The sequence below is a fragment of the Scleropages formosus genome, chromosome 14, assembly GCF_900964775.1.
Source record: "Scleropages formosus chromosome 14, fSclFor1.1, whole genome shotgun sequence".
NCBI classification, from domain to species: domain Eukaryota; kingdom Metazoa; phylum Chordata; class Actinopteri; order Osteoglossiformes; family Osteoglossidae; genus Scleropages; species Scleropages formosus.
In genome coordinates, this window is record NC_041819.1 from 26455594 (window position 1) to 26472250 (window position 16657).

Sequence of the window (16657 nt, forward strand, 5' to 3'; positions counted from 1 at the left end):
GTTGACTGGTGTGAGGAGTTCAGCCAGAAACCAAACATGGCAGCACTGAGTTTTGCATCTTTATTTTAATGAATGGATTTTGTTCAAAAGTTAGCTTTGACTGTACAAGAAATTCTGTACTTTCCGTTCAGTGGTGGGGGTGGTGCATCTTTTTTTTGGGGGGAGGGGGGGGGGCTTTTCAAATGCTAAACTATTTAAATCCCATGTGCTGCTTTTGAGCCACTAATCAACCCCATCTGTCCACAACAAACAGAAAGGGGAAGGAAAAGGGAAAAAAAAATAAATAAAAAAAAAAATTAAAGAAATATATTCCTCCCTTTGCTTAATATTTCTCCAGCGAGTTGCGTCGCTCTACTGGACGTCTTCAGGTCTGAAATACTGCGAGAAGACACCGAGAACCTGAATGTGTTCCAGAACAAACAGCTCAACCCTTCAACCCTAACTTCGCTGCTCTGGAAGTACGAACCACCGGCGGCCACAACGGCTGCGGGTACGAGAGCACCTGTCCGCGGTCGCTCCACCAGGGCTCACGTCCAGCAGCAAACACTGTTTACTCTTTACCGCTTTGGTATAAATAAAGAGAACGTAAATGAGTGATGCAGAAACACTATTTCCCAGAGAAAGTACTCAGCAAACCCCGCCCCCCCAAACACTGCGCTTTGGAAACACACTCGCTGTCAAACACCTCGTCTTGCTACTTTCGACGCTTTCCCCCTCAGGCAGCAGAAGGCAGCTGTGCTCGGAAGAGTCCGGAAGCAGGCCTCGGAGCGGTGCCGTGCAAACTTTTCCAAATGGGGGACTGGTGGGGCAGGAGGGGTGGGGGTGTTCAGCCACAGCGTTTCACTGTCCAGTCACCGCAACAGCAATGAGGTAGTGAAGCGTCCTCGTCTCAGGACTGATGTTTTCATATGTTCCCCAGCCAGAAAGCACCCGAAGTCAACATCATGCTCCAGGAAGACAGGGGGAGGAGCCTGTGTGCAGCCACCAGGATGGCCCTCTGCAGGCTCCACCCCCTGCAGGCAGACACATACATGCGCACACGCGCACACGCACACACGCACACACGCTTTTGTGAGCTGGCAGGCAAAGAAAACCATCTTTGATGACTGGTCAGAGAAATGCAGGGGCGTGATGTGTGAGGGTGGTGGTGAACGGGGGAGGGCTGTGAACTTGTGTTTTTGCACCTTTGCGGTCCAGAGAGACCAGAAGCACACAGTCCACACAAACAGGGTGCAAAGTCCCTCATTGCTGCTCATCTTTCCTACAAACTGTGCCCGTACTGAGCTCTCGGTCCAGCCAGACTGAAAAAACCACGATGACGCCGTCGCCGCTCACAGCTCCAGAGAAGCCAAGCTAATGCACTCTTCTGTCTCTCAGTCACACAAAGAGCGTAAAGCCATTGCTTGACATCTCCATGGGACCTGTGCGCATGTGGCTTGGACTGGGATGACTGAGATATGGGGGGGGATGAATATATACTGTCTCCCATGGGACAACGGTGCAGAACAGAGCACCGGTCCTGCTCGTAAAGATCAGGGCCCAAGTCACAGACTTCCTCAGTGAACAGTTAGGACGGAAATGCGGATTAAAATAAGAGTTAAAAATAAGGAGTTTTCAAAAGGAAAATTCAACTTTCAGCTGAAGACAGGATGTAAGATATTAAAGCTTTTACATACAAGTTTGCTAGTAACATCAAAAAGCTATAAATGGCCATTTCAGTAAAAGCAAAAAATATTTATGTGTTTTGTAGTTTTTTTTTTTCTTTTTTGTAACATCAGACATGCAAGCATTAGACCATCCTTTATGAAACTAGGAAAAGTTTACAAACAACAGGATATACTGCCTGCTCCTAACTGGGAAATTCCTGATGTCGATGGGCGGAGCTCTACGCAGGGAGCGGCTCGATTGGCTGACCTTGGCTGGTCAGAGCTTTGGCAAGATGTGAGGGGACGGGTTGTCTGTCGTGTCCCTCAAGCCTCTCTGCAAAAAAAAGGGTGGGAGGTGGCGAGCAAGGTGTGTGTGTGTGTGTGTGTGTGTGTGTGTGTGTGTGTTGGGGGTGGGGGACAGGAACAAAGCCTTCCTCACATGGACTCAAACTCATCGATACGCTGCTTGGTGTTTCCTTGCCGGATCTGGCGGAGCGTCTTGTACTTGTCCCGGCCGGCCCTCACGTTCTCCGCATGCAGCATGTCGTTCTGAGTCTTCTTGGTATCGTCCCGAGCCTGGGCGAGCTCCGAGCTCAGCGCCTGCACACGCACGGAGGACGGAACGTTTGCAACGACGTCGAGACAACAATCCATCAAGCGCAAACACAGCCCCGTTCCGCCCTTAATGGCACAGCAATGCAAACTCCTCTCATGGCTCCTGTCCTGCCAACGCCTTTCTCCCTCACAGACACACAGCACCCCGCCAGTCCCCTTCTGGTGAACCGAACCACGTGTTTGGACCAGTTGCAGGGAAGAGGTGCAGGACAGAGGGGAAGCTGGCAGACAGGAAGGGGGGAGGGACGGAATGTGAAACAGTGGGAGCACAGCTACATGCAAATTGAGCAAACAGGTAGCAACAAGAGCAGCATCAGCATGCAGAACTGAGTTTGTGTGTGTGGGGGCGGGCAGGCAGTGTAGTTCCAGACACCGACACCCCCATGACCCAGGGCCCTCCGCGCACCCCTGCGGAGCGTTTGAGGACGATGGAAGGAGAAGGGGGGTGACGACGACACACCTGCAGCTGTTTCTTGACGCGCTCATTCTTCTGCGCCTCGGTGATGCGCTCCTCCTCGCTGCGGTGGTCCGTGACGCCGTCGCTCGACAGTTCGGCGCTCGCCTCGGCGCTGTTCTCGTCCTGCTCGTCGTGCTCGTTTTCCGCAGGTGCAGGCGGGGCTGGAGGGGCGCTCATCACGGTCTTCAGCTCTTCCTTGGTCTTCTCCAGGTCTTCCTGAGCCGACAGCGCCTGCGAATTGGCCGACGGACGAGGCCGGGAACTTAGAGAAGATGCTCGCCGAGCGAAGAGCGAAGCTGCACGCAGACGGCTGCATCTCTTACTTTATGCTGCCACTCTATGGCCTCCTCCTCCTTTTTCCTCTTGGCCTCCTCCAGCAGAGCGATCTTCGCTGTGAACTCTCCCAGCTCTGCAGCCTGTGCAACGCAGCCATGTGTCACACAACAGGAGACACACACACCTTAAAGCTCTGTTCCTACATTTGCAGACGCTGTTCCATGACACAATGGGAGAATGAAATATAATCTCAATGACCAATGGTTTATTACTCTCAATGGCAGGACACATGGCCAGACCACTGACACAACCCCACCCTAGGCTCACCAGCTGCTCCTGATTCTTCATCTGGTCGGCCGCCTGCTTGGCCAACGTGGCCTTGGCCTCCTCTGCAGCCTGACGCTCCTTCTCCAGCCGCTCAGCTTCCTCCTTGGCCTTTTTCCGCTCCTGATCCAGCTCCATGGCCCGGCGCGTCTGTTCCTCAAGCTCTGCGAGAGAGACACACACACACACACACACACACACACACACACACACACACTGATGGGGGGCCCAACCCTTTCATCTTTGATGAGCACGCTCTAAAAGGACAACTCTACGCAGTTACCCTGACAGTATGCAGATTAATGCATCAGCTGGAACATCCAGACAACATGGAATAAATATAATTTATCTGAAGTATTATTATTTACATGGAAAGAGGAATATTCCTGTGTTCACTGTAATGCCTTAACCAAAATGTTGGGAACCATGCGTCTCGACACCACTGGCGCTGTGTGCATGTGCACAAGTATTTCTGTGCAGGGTGTCCAATCACTTCAAGATCAAACAGAAAAATAATTTACCCAAGAGGGGGCAAAAAATGCATGAGTTATGAACAGACATTGGCTCCTTGTTTTGGACAGTTGAGTTATGAATTTTCACACACACAAAAATAGAAGAATGTTTTTAAATGGATTTACTTCACTTTATTTCCTAAAACAGTTTTGTCAAAGTGAATATGACCTGTATTTGTGTGCTCAGCCCGATTAAGACCACCTTAGTTTCAACTCACTTCCTATGTGTTTACAGCTTGTGTCTGGTCTTTGAGTGAGGGTGATCAATAAGATGTTTACAGACGTTAGATGTTTATGGGGTCAATCAGTCCTTCTACGAGCATGGAAAAAGAAGCCGATGTTTGTGTAGATAACGTATTCTTTCTGTTATAAATTTGTAGTGAGGCTTAACATTATGATCATCATCATTTGTTACAAAGCAAACATTTGTCCAAGGTAACTCACAACGTGAGGTTTGGCTAATAAGTTACAATGATTTACCCATTTGTGCTGAAGGCAATTTTTACCGGACCAATTCAATGTAAGGACCTTGATCAAGGATACTACAGCAGGAGATGGGATTCAAACCTACACTGGACAACAACAAATCGAGCTATGAACACACTTCCAGTCTCAACTATTTATATGATGGAGATGTTTGAGTACCAGCCAATTACAGCGATTCCCAAATCATCTCATTTGCGTACTGGCCCACAGGCAGCGTGTCTTGACATGGAATTCCACACATTTGAGCAGTTTTGTTTTCATTCATCCAATTCGCCCATAAAGATGTCTTAGAGCTGTAAAACTTGTTCTTCAGTTCACCTGGAAGACTCTTCCGAGCCAGTGAACACATCGAAGTGATTTTACAATACCTTTCAGAGCCTAACAGTCTTGTCACAAAAATATATGGCTATAATTTAGCTCAAGAATACAAGCACATTTGGTGTTTGGCAAAACCAAAATGCAGGCACACATAAGTAATTCTGAGAGAAGTGGCAATTGTACAAGTCCCACCTAAACCACCACCAGCCCACCAAGCCGCAACCAGCCACCTGCTTCAAGGCCTTGTCTCGTGGCCAAGAAAACACTCCGCATTCCATCGTAAACAGATGGACAGGAGGAGTGAGGGTTGGCAAGTGTGAATGTGAACAGAGGGGGGAAGGAGTACCTTTCTGTGCTTTTAGCGTCTGCTCCTCAATCTGCCTGAGTCGCACCATCAGCTCCTCCTTCTCACGCTCTATCCTCTCCTTCTCTTTCTCCGCATGTTCCCGCTTCTTCTTCTCATTTTCCAGTTGTGCCCTGGCCAGAGTGCACACACCCAGACAAATGTTAGCAAGTTAAAGCAAGTGGTCAGAAAGCAGTCAAATCCCTGACCCAGATTCAGTGTGAAAACACTGATGTGTGTGCGCGCATGTGTAGGAGAGCATAGTGCACTGGTTCATTAGGCACAGATCAGCCACAGAACTCCATACACAGTTAGGATGTTGAGTGACAAGTCTGACTAGTCCATCATTGCTTCCTCCAGCACAGAAACAAAGGTTCTAACATGGAAAGACTGCCCTCTATTGGAGGGAGAGGGAGTTGCGGCACTGCGCCACTGCAGTACTGTATGCAGCCAACGACCCTGAAGTGCGTCGCACTCACTGTGCTTTTGATGCTCTGTCACAGACTCCTTTTAGTGCATGTGCTCCCTACCAGTCCACGTGGAGCTACTCACAGCTCTAGGAAGCATTACATCTTAGTCAAACAATAAATCGACGTTGTGTGCATCTCAGCAGTTTATACAGTTATTATGCAGTGGGTCCTGCGCCGCAGAGAGATGCAGAGCAACAGGGGGTCCTGTCCTACAGTGACATGTGGATACCTCTCAAGCTGTTTCTGGTGCTTCTCCTCACGGGCCTGGGCCTTCATCTGCTGCACCTCGATAGTGTCAGGCTTCCTCCTGCGCATGTACAGCTCGTGGTTGCCCATGCACAGTGCCAGGATGCGTTTGTTGATCCGCAACCGTGGTGCATAGAACACAAAGTCCTGGAGAGAGCAGGACAACGTCACTTCGCCGACTGAACAGCTGCTCCCCATATCTGCTCACACTGCAGATCACACCTTCGACACACCACTTCCACTGCTGGGAATTCACGAACGCCACACTGGGTGGTACAGCAGTTCAGAAACTGGACTCAAAATGTCACACACGTGTCAGGGTGTAACGGGAGCAGACGCTATGTGTGGCCCACATTTTTTCCTTGTGACAAAAACTCTTTACGTTTGTGCAACAAAGTTCACGCAAAATAAACATTACACCATCGACATGCCAGATCACACCTCCTACAAGTCTGACATCCTGCACCGTTCATTAAGTTGGATTGTTTGTTTACACAGTGGAAACACACACTGGCGCACACGCACACAGAGCCTGGGAAACTGAAGGAAACAGCTACTGTGCTCAGGGCTTTCATTTACAAACTATTGTAAACATTACAACGGATGGCTTCTTTTCTTTTTTCAAAAAGAAAAAATGAAACCACTAGGCCCGAACCCAGGAGGCACACAGCAATAATTCAAGCTCTAATCCTAGATTTGTCACCTTGCAGCCGTTCCCGTATAGCAACTGGAAAATTAACAGGATGCTTTGGATAAACCATTTGCCAAGTAGATTAATAACGTAAAAACACTGTAGCTTAGAGGACGACGAATTTAGATTTTCAAATGTATCCTGTTAAAGGGAGAGCAAGCTGATCAGGTCAGTGTCCCCAACCCAACCCCTCCACTGCCCACAAAGATACCAGGCATCCCAGCACAAAGGTCCCTGTGTGTAGCCAACGGGGGCAGGACTCCGCATGCCACCAAGGCCAAGTCCCATTCATAAATCCCCGTTTCGCGCCCACTTCCTGTGGCTCCTCAAAGAGGCAGGGATACCGGAACGGCTCGACTCAGACGTGGAGGAAGCTGGGCATGTGTGAACGAGGAGATGAGATCAGAGCTATGACTCACTCCAGTGTCACAGTTCACCGGCACAAGAAGCTCATTTGACTGCAGAATTCCAGCACATTCTGTTCAGAACATCATACTTAGTTAAAGTCGTGAGCCCACCCTTGGTTCTTTCAGTCAACGTGCAAGGCGGGGCCACCGAATCTTCTACACGTGAAACACACGAAGGCTTTGAACGCATAAGAGGATCACTTACTGGGGCCTTCTTGTCGATGGGCTTGATGACAAACTTCTTGTCGTTGAAAGAAATATTTCGAATCTCGCTCCAGGGAAAGCCTATTTTTGGTGTTAATCTGAAAGCCAAAAGGAGGACAGTACATTTTAACTGGGGGGGAGGGGAATTAAAGTTTAATCTTGAACCAAGAGGGGGGGTGCATTTTCAGCACCTTCCACACAAAGGAGGGCCAGCAGATGGCAGTAGAGAACATAATGTGGTAAACAAGCGCAAACTCCACTGCAGAATTCTACATATGACCTCTGTTAAAAACGGGAGTGTGTGCGTGTGGGCAGGGAGCACTGTACTGTCTTTTGTGAAGGTCCCAAAGTGCTACTCTCTCAACAGATGGGGGGGGGTGTTAAACAGGAAAAGAAGTGAGCAGAACCAACACGCACCAATCAGTTTTTCAACCTTGTCCACCTCCCCCCCCCATCCCTGCAGTGGAAAAATAACGAGTGTACGCAGCACAACTTCTCCCCCCGTTCACCTTAACCCTCCTTTGTCTCCAAAAGGGATTCAGAGGAAGTTTGCTCACACCCCTAAACAGGAACAATGGAAGTCTGTGCACCAAATGCAGTGGATTGTGGGCTCATTCCTTGACCGCACCCCCAGCTCCCACATGGCATTTGTCTACATGCCAGCAATGCACATCTAGCCTGGTCTTGTCAGCAACAAATCTGACACTTCATATCATGGTAAAGTACAGCTATCACCTCAGGTTAGTTTTAGCAGTGTTGCAACATCCTGAGTTTCCAATATGTTTGGGCAAGTAGAATGCAGTGAACTATGGATGCGTGACACACATGTATTGCAGGAGGGTGACGTGTCACACAGCAATAGTTCTCATTCACACCGTTAGCCTGTGTCCACCTCTGAACTGCTCCCGTGTCGCCATGACGACTCACTTGTCCTCATGCTCGTAGATGTTGAGCCCGAGGGCGTCCACACCCAGCCAGAGCTCTGTGCCCTTCTTGTTCTTGATCTCAAAGTAGTTGACACCGTACATCTCCAGGTCCTGGGCGATCTTCAGGTACTCCATCATGGCGTCCTCCCTGGGCAAGCGGCGGTTCGCATTAGCACTTGGCACAACGCAGTGCTGCTCAGCGTCACTGGATCACGCTTATGGATTTCATACAGTCATTTCATGCAGTGAGTTACTGCACAAGTCGGTGCACGTACACTGACAGACACACACGCACGCACGCACACACACACACAGCAGATCTGGGCTCAGTGAATGAGTCGGAAAGCCTGCGTGCCTGTGAAAGTCTGCATCTGGACAAACTGCTTGCTAGTGCTTTTCAGGCCCCTCAGCAGAATCTTACGTAAGAAAACTTCTAGAAGTTTATGATAATGAGGAGGACTGTTGCTCTGCAGCTGGTGATTGGTTTCTGCAGTGGGGTGGGGGGAGAAGGGGCACTGCCATTTGGATGCTTTGAAATTTGGTAACCACATGGGTGTGTGTGAGATCAGACATCTTTTTTCCCTTGCACACAAACAAAAAATAAAACAGGAATATGCTGATGCGCACACACACACACCGGAGCATGCCCCTGTGCTCCTCATGCCATGTCTGTATCCTTTCCTCCCACTGCTCCTTGGTTAGTTTGTGCTGCTCCAGAACCCTGCAGAGAAGAACCATACAGTGGGTCACACACTCAGAACACAGAACCAGTGCAGAACCACAGAGTAACCATCTATGGGGTACTGGTCATCTGTTCTTTGTTAGCAAGAAACAGAGGAGGAAACAAATAGAAATGCACAGCAAATAGTAACTGCCACAACAACAAAGCACTTGTTTTCACTGTGGCCTCAACTTCCTTCAAAGGGGACATTTAAGGAGATAATTAAGAGGCCATGACAGGCAGCGCAGGCCCGTGGGGTGTTTCAACAAACCCTTGACGGGGGTACGGTGGTCCCGCAAGGCCTGCTCTACCAGGAGCCTCGCTCAAGAAGACCGAATGGCATAGCAACTGCATCTGGAAGGACTAAAAATGTCTGGACTGACGGACACAAGTCACCTTTTGACAGTTAACTTGTTAGACCCGATGAAATACACCCCCCCGCACTGACCTCTGAGGCAGCAGGCGGTCGTTTGCGAGGTAGCCGGGCTTGTGCGCCTCCTTGCTGTAGTCGCCATACTTGGCCTGGACAGCATAGGAAGCTAGAAGCACAGCCGTCTCAGGGGGGCAGTAGTTCTCATCGTTCAGGATGGCCTCCTTCACCTGTCACGTGAGCAGCAAAAGCCCACCAGTCCCGGTTACAACCACAAAACAGGATACGAGAAGCAGCCTAGCGCTCGTCTCTCCGATCTTGCTCAGCTGGCTCGAGAGCGAGCCGCATTCCCACTGCCCACCCGGAGCCCCCCATCCCGTCACCTGCAGGAAGAAGAGGCGCTGCGTGATCTCCTGGATCAGCTCCTCTGACACATCCTCAGGGAAGAACTTGGCCCGGAACTTGAACTGGAGAGGGTTCTCTTTTTTTACATCCTGCTGGGTTACCTGGAGGACAGAGTGATACGGGAACCATGTGACAGGCCTCATTCCATCGTTATTCCTTCTACATTCAAATCTGGACTTCGTTCCAACACAGGCTGTAGTCATTCTCTGATTGTCGATAAGACATTTCTAAGGCACTGCTGAAACTATTGGCATCCATTCCCACTCGCATATAAAAGCAGTGCTGTGGAGTCAGAAGCAATTATTGGGTTACTGGAGTCAGAGTCAAAGGTTTTGTGTACCAATTCCACAGCCCTGTATGAAAGGCATCCGTATTGTCCCCATTCCAAGACATTTTTTTCAAGTTGTAATACACATTCTAATTTTAAAGTCATCAAATCAATGGTGTCTTACAATTACTGACATTATCGCATATATATTTGCCTGTTGATGACTTCAGTTATGTCCACTGCAAGCAGTACACGCTGAATTTAATCTAAATTTGGCAGAGAAGGCAATATTTTGTGGGAAGACACTGATATCAGCGATCCTGAACCCAACTGTGACTCAGAAGAATCTGATTTTGAAGACTTTTCATAAGGCTGTAAGTGAAGGAAACAAAAATCGATGAGCACATTTTTTTTGGTTTACTTTTTATTTTTGCATTTCATCTTTCTCCATAGTTATATTGCAAATTTAAGTTTCACACAACAAAAAGCTTAAATCAGTAGTTGTTCCCTTTTGGTTTCATAATTTGCTTCATGCATTTCCTATGATGGGATTTTTTTTCTACGAGAGACATCTAACTGTAGAGTAAATCTTATTTATTCTAGCATGCTGCTGAAAGTATGAAAAGAAAGAAAGAAAAAAAAAAGGCGGTACAAAGTGTGGTACAATAATACTGCAGAACCTAGTCAGTTAAACGCTCCCTCACTGAGAGTGACCTACACACCACATTCAAACGTTATCTGTTGTCAAGGCCACAATAAGGACCCTGACAGATAAAGACATTAAGTAATTGTGTCTCCTGCTTAACTAGACATCCCCCCCCCCATCCTCCACCCCTCCAGCAGGGAGATGTTCCTGTGCAGAGCAATTGAGCTGCAGATCATCCCATTGGCTCACCCGCTGGCGCTGGCACAGCCTGCTCGAGGGGGTTCCAGAACCTTCTGTCGGTGGAAGCAGCCTGGCACTGTTCTCCCTTTCACAGGCCTCCAACAGCCACTCAGAACAGGGGGCGAGACGAGGATCCGGCAGCAAAGAGCTCAGAACTGCGGGTCCATTGGTTCAACCCGCGGGAGTGTGAGTTTGGGGGGTGGGAGGGTGTATCGTTACTCCAGAACACTCACCTTCTTGTTGAGCTTTAGCCATGTGCTGTAGCCCTTGCTGTCGACATACTGCAGCCCAAAAAACCAGACTTCACGCAGTCCCACGGTCTTTACCACCTGCCCAGGGGAAGGCAACGATAACAATGAGCCACGAAGTCAACCTGGACGGGCAGGAGAACTTTGGGTAGCTACTTAGGGTCGTCACTTCGCAGTTTCCCAGTTTGAACACGGTCCCTGCTGGGGTACTCAAGGTTTTTACCCCGAAATGATGCAGTAAAAACTACCCAGCTGCATAAACGGGTAAATCATTTTGAGCAGCTGTGTCAAATTAATTGTAAGAAATGCCCTTTGAAAGAGACCAGCTAAATTAATAGTTATTTTGGTTTCAGAATTACACTCACGGGTGTTACGTTACGGAAACCTGCAGAGCTGGACAAGTATCAGGAGAGCAACAGACTGAGTAGAAGACGACATTCAAAATAAACAGCTTCACTAAAATGTATGCATTCACTTTACTATTATAACAGTGATTCAATTTATGCAAATACCTGAGTGTAAATGCAGCATAAAAATACAGAATATAAAGTATGGCAAAAACAAAAAATGAATAGTAAAAGAAAAAAAAAAAAAAAAAACAGGGAGACTGTAGAATTAATAGTAGCAGCAAATATAAGTGGAGCTTAAGACCAACATTTATAAAGTGCAAATCCCAGGTAGTGAAACTTGGAAACACAGGAGGAGTGTAAATGCAGCGTAAATGCAGCACACTGTTCAATACGCTCAACACTAATAGGAACACTGAGCCGCAGGGTTGGTTCTGAGCCAGCAAGTTTCTCCCTAGTGGCGTGAGTTAAAGCAATCATAATTCCAACACACAGCACTTCAATTGCATCAATAATTAATAAAGTGACTGTCTGAATGCATTTAAATGACAGGTCTGGCTAAAAATAAATTATTATATGCCAACACAATCTGGCAGCCCACTGAAAGCCCAGAATGGAACCACCTCCTGTTAGTGAAGAGACCGGATCACAGCCAGTCTCTGGACCAGGGGGTGCAGAGAAGCCTGGATGACGACGCTTCTCACGGTGTGTTTGTGATGCAGACTGAGGAACAGAAATGGGACTGCACATGTGGAATGTACATGTCTGCAAAAAGTTGTGTGTATGGTCTGCGTGAGGCCATGGAACAATCTAATGAAGCACAATGTGCCATGTGGGTGCCCCCAAAAACCAAACCTCCACACACACACACGACATCCATTATAGTAATCGTGCAACTGTATCCTCACCATCTTTCAAATGTATGTTTGTGTCATATCAACAAAAAACATGTTTTGACCCGAGGTACATTATCTATAAAGAAGAAACGAGTTTCTGAGGTTTGGGGGTTTTCTCCTCCCTCACTTCCTCTTCTCCTAAACTTGCCTCTCACACAAAATCAGCTGACCTCAGCTGCCAGGAGAACAGCCCACACACCCATTTCTACACAGAACCTTCACTAAAGGAACCAGGGCATTTCAACCATCAGCCCTCACACATAGTGAAGAAAGCGCTAGAACACACACACATTTTCCGAACCGCTTGTCCCATACTGTGAGAATAAAGGCATGGGAAGGAACCCCTTGGTTTGCCTGAACTGTAAATGCATCCTCGATGCCTTCCCAGTAGGGCCACTGACAAACAGACCGTTCCAGCACGTAAACAAAGGAGAGAACAAAGAGCTCATCGCATGCAAAGGGCACTTTAAGAGCCGTCCCGGACCCCACGGTTGTCTGTTGCTATGACAACTCCACACCATACTTTGTGCTTCAAGGGAAACTCACAGCAATGCTGCAGACATCAGGTTACAGTGCACCATCACCACTCAAGTGAAATTTCTAGATAAAATACAACCTGCCAAAACATTAATTAATAAAAATGAAGTAAAATGAGCCAACAGAGGGCATGTCAAATGGAGGTGGTTTCCAGGAGGACTATATTCCCCATTCGAACACACACACACACACACACACACACACACACACACACACTTCTCCACGCCAGTGAAATGCTGCAAAAACATGGCATGTCAGCTGGGTCATCACACTTGACCCCTGAGACGAACAGCAATAACTTTGGAGGTTTGCAGCAACTTCTCCAACCGCCTGGTTTTACCACAGCCTGCCACCAGTGAGAATAGCAAACGCAGGGGAATAACTGGGGTAGCTGCTGAGTCGAACCCAGCATTCCCTGCAGAGTGAACTGTACTCCCTCTGAGCACCCTAAAGAGTCACAGCTGGAAAACCAAAACCACAGTGGGAGGGGTGGGTGATGTCCTTTCGCTGTGTCTGACAAGAGCAGGGTTTATGAAATTCGTTGCTCGTGGTGGTTTTACATACAGTCATGTGCTGCTTAACAACTGACCACATATGACTGTGGTCCCGTAAGATTATCGTACGTTGTAGCACGTGTTACTCGTTCAGAGTGGTGCTGCTGTAAACAAACCTACTGCGCTGCCAGTCGTATAAAAGTATAACACATACAATTATGCACAGTACATAATACTTGATAATGATAAAACACCCATGTATTTACTATACTGTACTTTATCCTATTTTAGTGTACTCTCCACTTACAAAAGTGGACTGTAAAACAGTATGTTGTGTTTCACCAGGAAGTGTCAAATCTTGTGTTTACTGCGTCTTCACTGCATCAAGGCTATACCATCTAGATTTGCATAAATACACTATGATCGAGGCTATACCATCTAGGTTTAAGTACACTATGATGTTCACACACCTACGAAATCGCCCAAGACATTTCTCCGAACGTATCCCCGTCGTTAAGCGACACATGCCTGTACTGATCAATTTCCAAGTGAACATTATCCATAAGTCCACTTCCAACATAAAAAGATAGTCCAGAGCCCCTGACCCTGGATTACAAAGTGAGTCTGTACAAGTGGAACTGCGAGGGTTAGTATTGACCCAGAAGCTTTAGCAACAGAAAGAGCACAAAACAAAAGCATTTCATTAAAGTACCTGCACCTAATCCCTTTTGTTTTTTTTAAACAAAGGTGTATACAGGGTCCTGGACACTGCAGTCATCACTCAGCTGTACTGGTGTCACAACAGGGACTGACCTGGTCAAAGAGCTGCTTGCCGGTGGTGTTGGGCTGGATGGCAAACTCCAGCTCTGCATCCATCGTAGTGACCCGGACATTGATCTGCACAGCAAAAGAGAAGAGGACACCACAACATTAGTGTTGGCGCATGAAAGCAGTACCACCACCACAGCAAACTTTACACATACCATGGTCCTCAATGAAACTACCGCATTGCATCCCGGAATTGTTTGAACGCGTTGATTTCCACTTACTTTCACGAAAGCACACACCTTGAGAAGAGTTAAAGGGTGTATTTGACAACATTATAGACACTAATCAGGAGAAACTTGGAACAATAAAACCGTTGGTATTGATAACCAAATTTGCAGGTCAGATTCCTTCTAGGATCCTGAAGGGAGATGTAAAGAGGACCCAATTAATACACACTACTCATAGAGACCCCTAGAAAGGCTGAACACATTGTCTCATCGACCAGCACCGCGGAAACCTCGCCGAGTGCCTTCCTTGCACACACTTAAAGTCAGGGAGCTGACGCCATTGGCCAGTTTGCGCACACAGATGTGTCGTCAACACAAAAGCCCTGCCGGCGAGGGTCCACCACAAACTCGTACGGTCACGCGTGCACTTCCTAAACTCGGCTGCCTCTCACCGCATCAGCTGAGGATGGCTGGCCAGGGCAGAGGAGACAACAAGCTCCAGATGTGACGACAACCGTCAATCTGTCTGCTCCTCTCTCTGCTCATTCCATTAACACATGCTTTCATCAAGTGATTTACAAGCTTAGTTTTACACATTTTTACATCCAGTTATTCAGCTGGATCTCGGTCAAAATGATGGCAGAAGGGCCTCGTTCACGGTTACGACAGCAGGCATCCTGATAATATTTAAACAGCATCCATTAGGGCAACAAGGCCAGTTCCTTAAAAACTGCGCCGCTCTACTTTTATTCCAGTGCCAGCCTACAGGATTAACCATTTGTATTTGTTGTAAATCATGTTATGTGGTGCATTACATCTGGGTACATAGTTCCCAAGTCCGTCACACACTACATAGGTTGTTGCAGTGAAACACACAACATACGTTGAAGAACATGCCATTTCTGTGGCATAAGAACTCCCAGACAAGACCTGTACCCAAAGTGTGAACCTCTGGGGCTGAAACACACGGACAAGCACAATAGGCCTCATTGCACTCTCCGGGAAAAAGTCATTTCACACAACTGATCTGTCTCCTGAAGATGCTCCTGAAAAACAAAACAAAAAAAAAAAACCATCTAGAAGCTGGCAAAAATAGAGTGGAGCAGTACGCAGGCGCACGCACGGCCGTTGACGTATTCCTCACTCTGAGGGGAGGGGAGGGCTCCCGCCGTGTGAACTACAGCTAGAGAGAGAGTTCTCAGTCGGGGCAGCAAAGGGCAAGTGTCCCACTTTGTGACAGGCTCCCAGAAATAGCTTGCCTGACGACAGGGAGCAGATGAAGCAGCCAGCTGAGAGCTGCTGATGGAAATGAGTAGACATGAGGCTGACTGCACAGTCAGAGCAGCTGGGGACACCTTGTCATGTTGCCTTGGGATCTACTGTGCCCTCCCTCCATGAACACACACACACACACACACACACACACACACACACACACACACAGAGCCTCTGCTCCCTAGGCCTGAAATAAAAGCCACACAGCAGCACAGAGAGAAAGGTGATCCTGAGAAGGGGCCATTTGAGGCTCAGTTACACTGTCTCTGCACAGCACCGCAACACACACAATCACCTCTGTGGTGGAAACCCCTAGGGTGTGCTTCATTGCACACCCACCACTCCAAACACCTCTTTTCTTTCCACCCCGAGCAGAGACTGACACACACACACACACACACACACACACACACACACACACACACACCTGTCTGTTCTTTGAGAACCTTGACTTCGATAACCAGTTTCTCATCTGCTCTCCACAACACTACAACTTCCTAGAGCTCCAACAGAAGAACATGACCACCACGAATTCACAGCTTCTTGCTTCTATGACATAAGGACACAGCCTCAGCTTCCTGTAGCTATGACATCAGGACACACTCTCCAAGACAGCTTCCTGTTACTATGACAGCAGGACACACCCACTTCTTTAATGACTGCTAAACTAAGTTTACAGTCATTCATTTAGCTGGCGTTGTTCTCCAAAGTGACTTAGAATGTCATGTTACAATTATTATAGTTACAAGCTAATTATTTACCTATTTAGACAGCTGGGTAAGTATCTTGCTCAAGGTTACTACAGCCAGAGGTGGGGATCAAACCTGCATTTACATCAATACTGGGGGGGGGGGGAGAATTAACACAGAAATAAAACACAAAATTCACATCAACTGCTCAGCATGACTGCCATACCCTCCACTACACACAATTTACACTCTCACTTGCTATCTACTAAAAATAATTCAACACTGTCCTGTCCTACTGCTGCCAAACTTCTCAAAACTACAGGGGTCTACGTGAAGGTGTGAGGGTCCAGCAAAGTGCTTTCTTGCTAGGAGGGGGGAAAAAAGAGAAGGCATTCAACCCACACAGTGTGAGGTTTCCTCTTCTGATAATGCGGGAGCTTGGAGCCCGATGCTATCCAGCTGGCACCCGTTTCCCCAGACAGCGCTGCCACTTCTCGGGCTCTCATTGGTTGCCACTGTTACCTGGGCTCTCACTGCTTCTGCACTCTCTCGGGATCCAACAGACCGGGCCGTCACCTGACCTCAGGCTGTGAATACCGCCCGTG

At 47.9% G+C, this 16657-nt stretch overlaps 1 protein-coding gene across 2 annotated transcripts in view; it reads right to left on the bottom strand.

The window, feature by feature from the left end:
* Positions 1-46: 46 nt before the first annotated feature.
* Positions 47-16657, bottom strand: part of LOC108926909 (radixin) — a 29392-nt gene continuing 12781 nt past the window's right edge. The window contains exons 3-16 of one of the 2 annotated variants that reach the window (XM_018739897.2): positions 13907-13990; positions 10805-10900; positions 9396-9518; positions 9091-9242; positions 8559-8642; positions 7923-8069; positions 6997-7093; positions 5677-5840; positions 4981-5111; positions 3322-3482; positions 3042-3134; positions 2722-2949; positions 2086-2246; positions 47-1980 (exon numbers count right to left, since the gene is read on the bottom strand). In XM_018739897.2, coding sequence (XP_018595413.1) covers positions 1971-1980; positions 2086-2246; positions 2722-2949; positions 3042-3134; positions 3322-3482; positions 4981-5111; positions 5677-5840; positions 6997-7093; positions 7923-8069; positions 8559-8642; positions 9091-9242; positions 9396-9518; positions 10805-10900; positions 13907-13990 — 1731 coding nt within the window. In that variant the 3' untranslated portion in view covers positions 47-1970. Of the gene's footprint in view, positions 2247-2721; positions 2950-3041; positions 3135-3321; positions 3483-4980; positions 5112-5676; positions 5841-6996; positions 7094-7922; positions 8070-8558; positions 8643-9090; positions 9243-9395; positions 9519-10804; positions 10901-13906; positions 13991-16657 lie in introns of those variants that run through there. The other variant, XM_018739898.2, reaches the window with a different exon arrangement.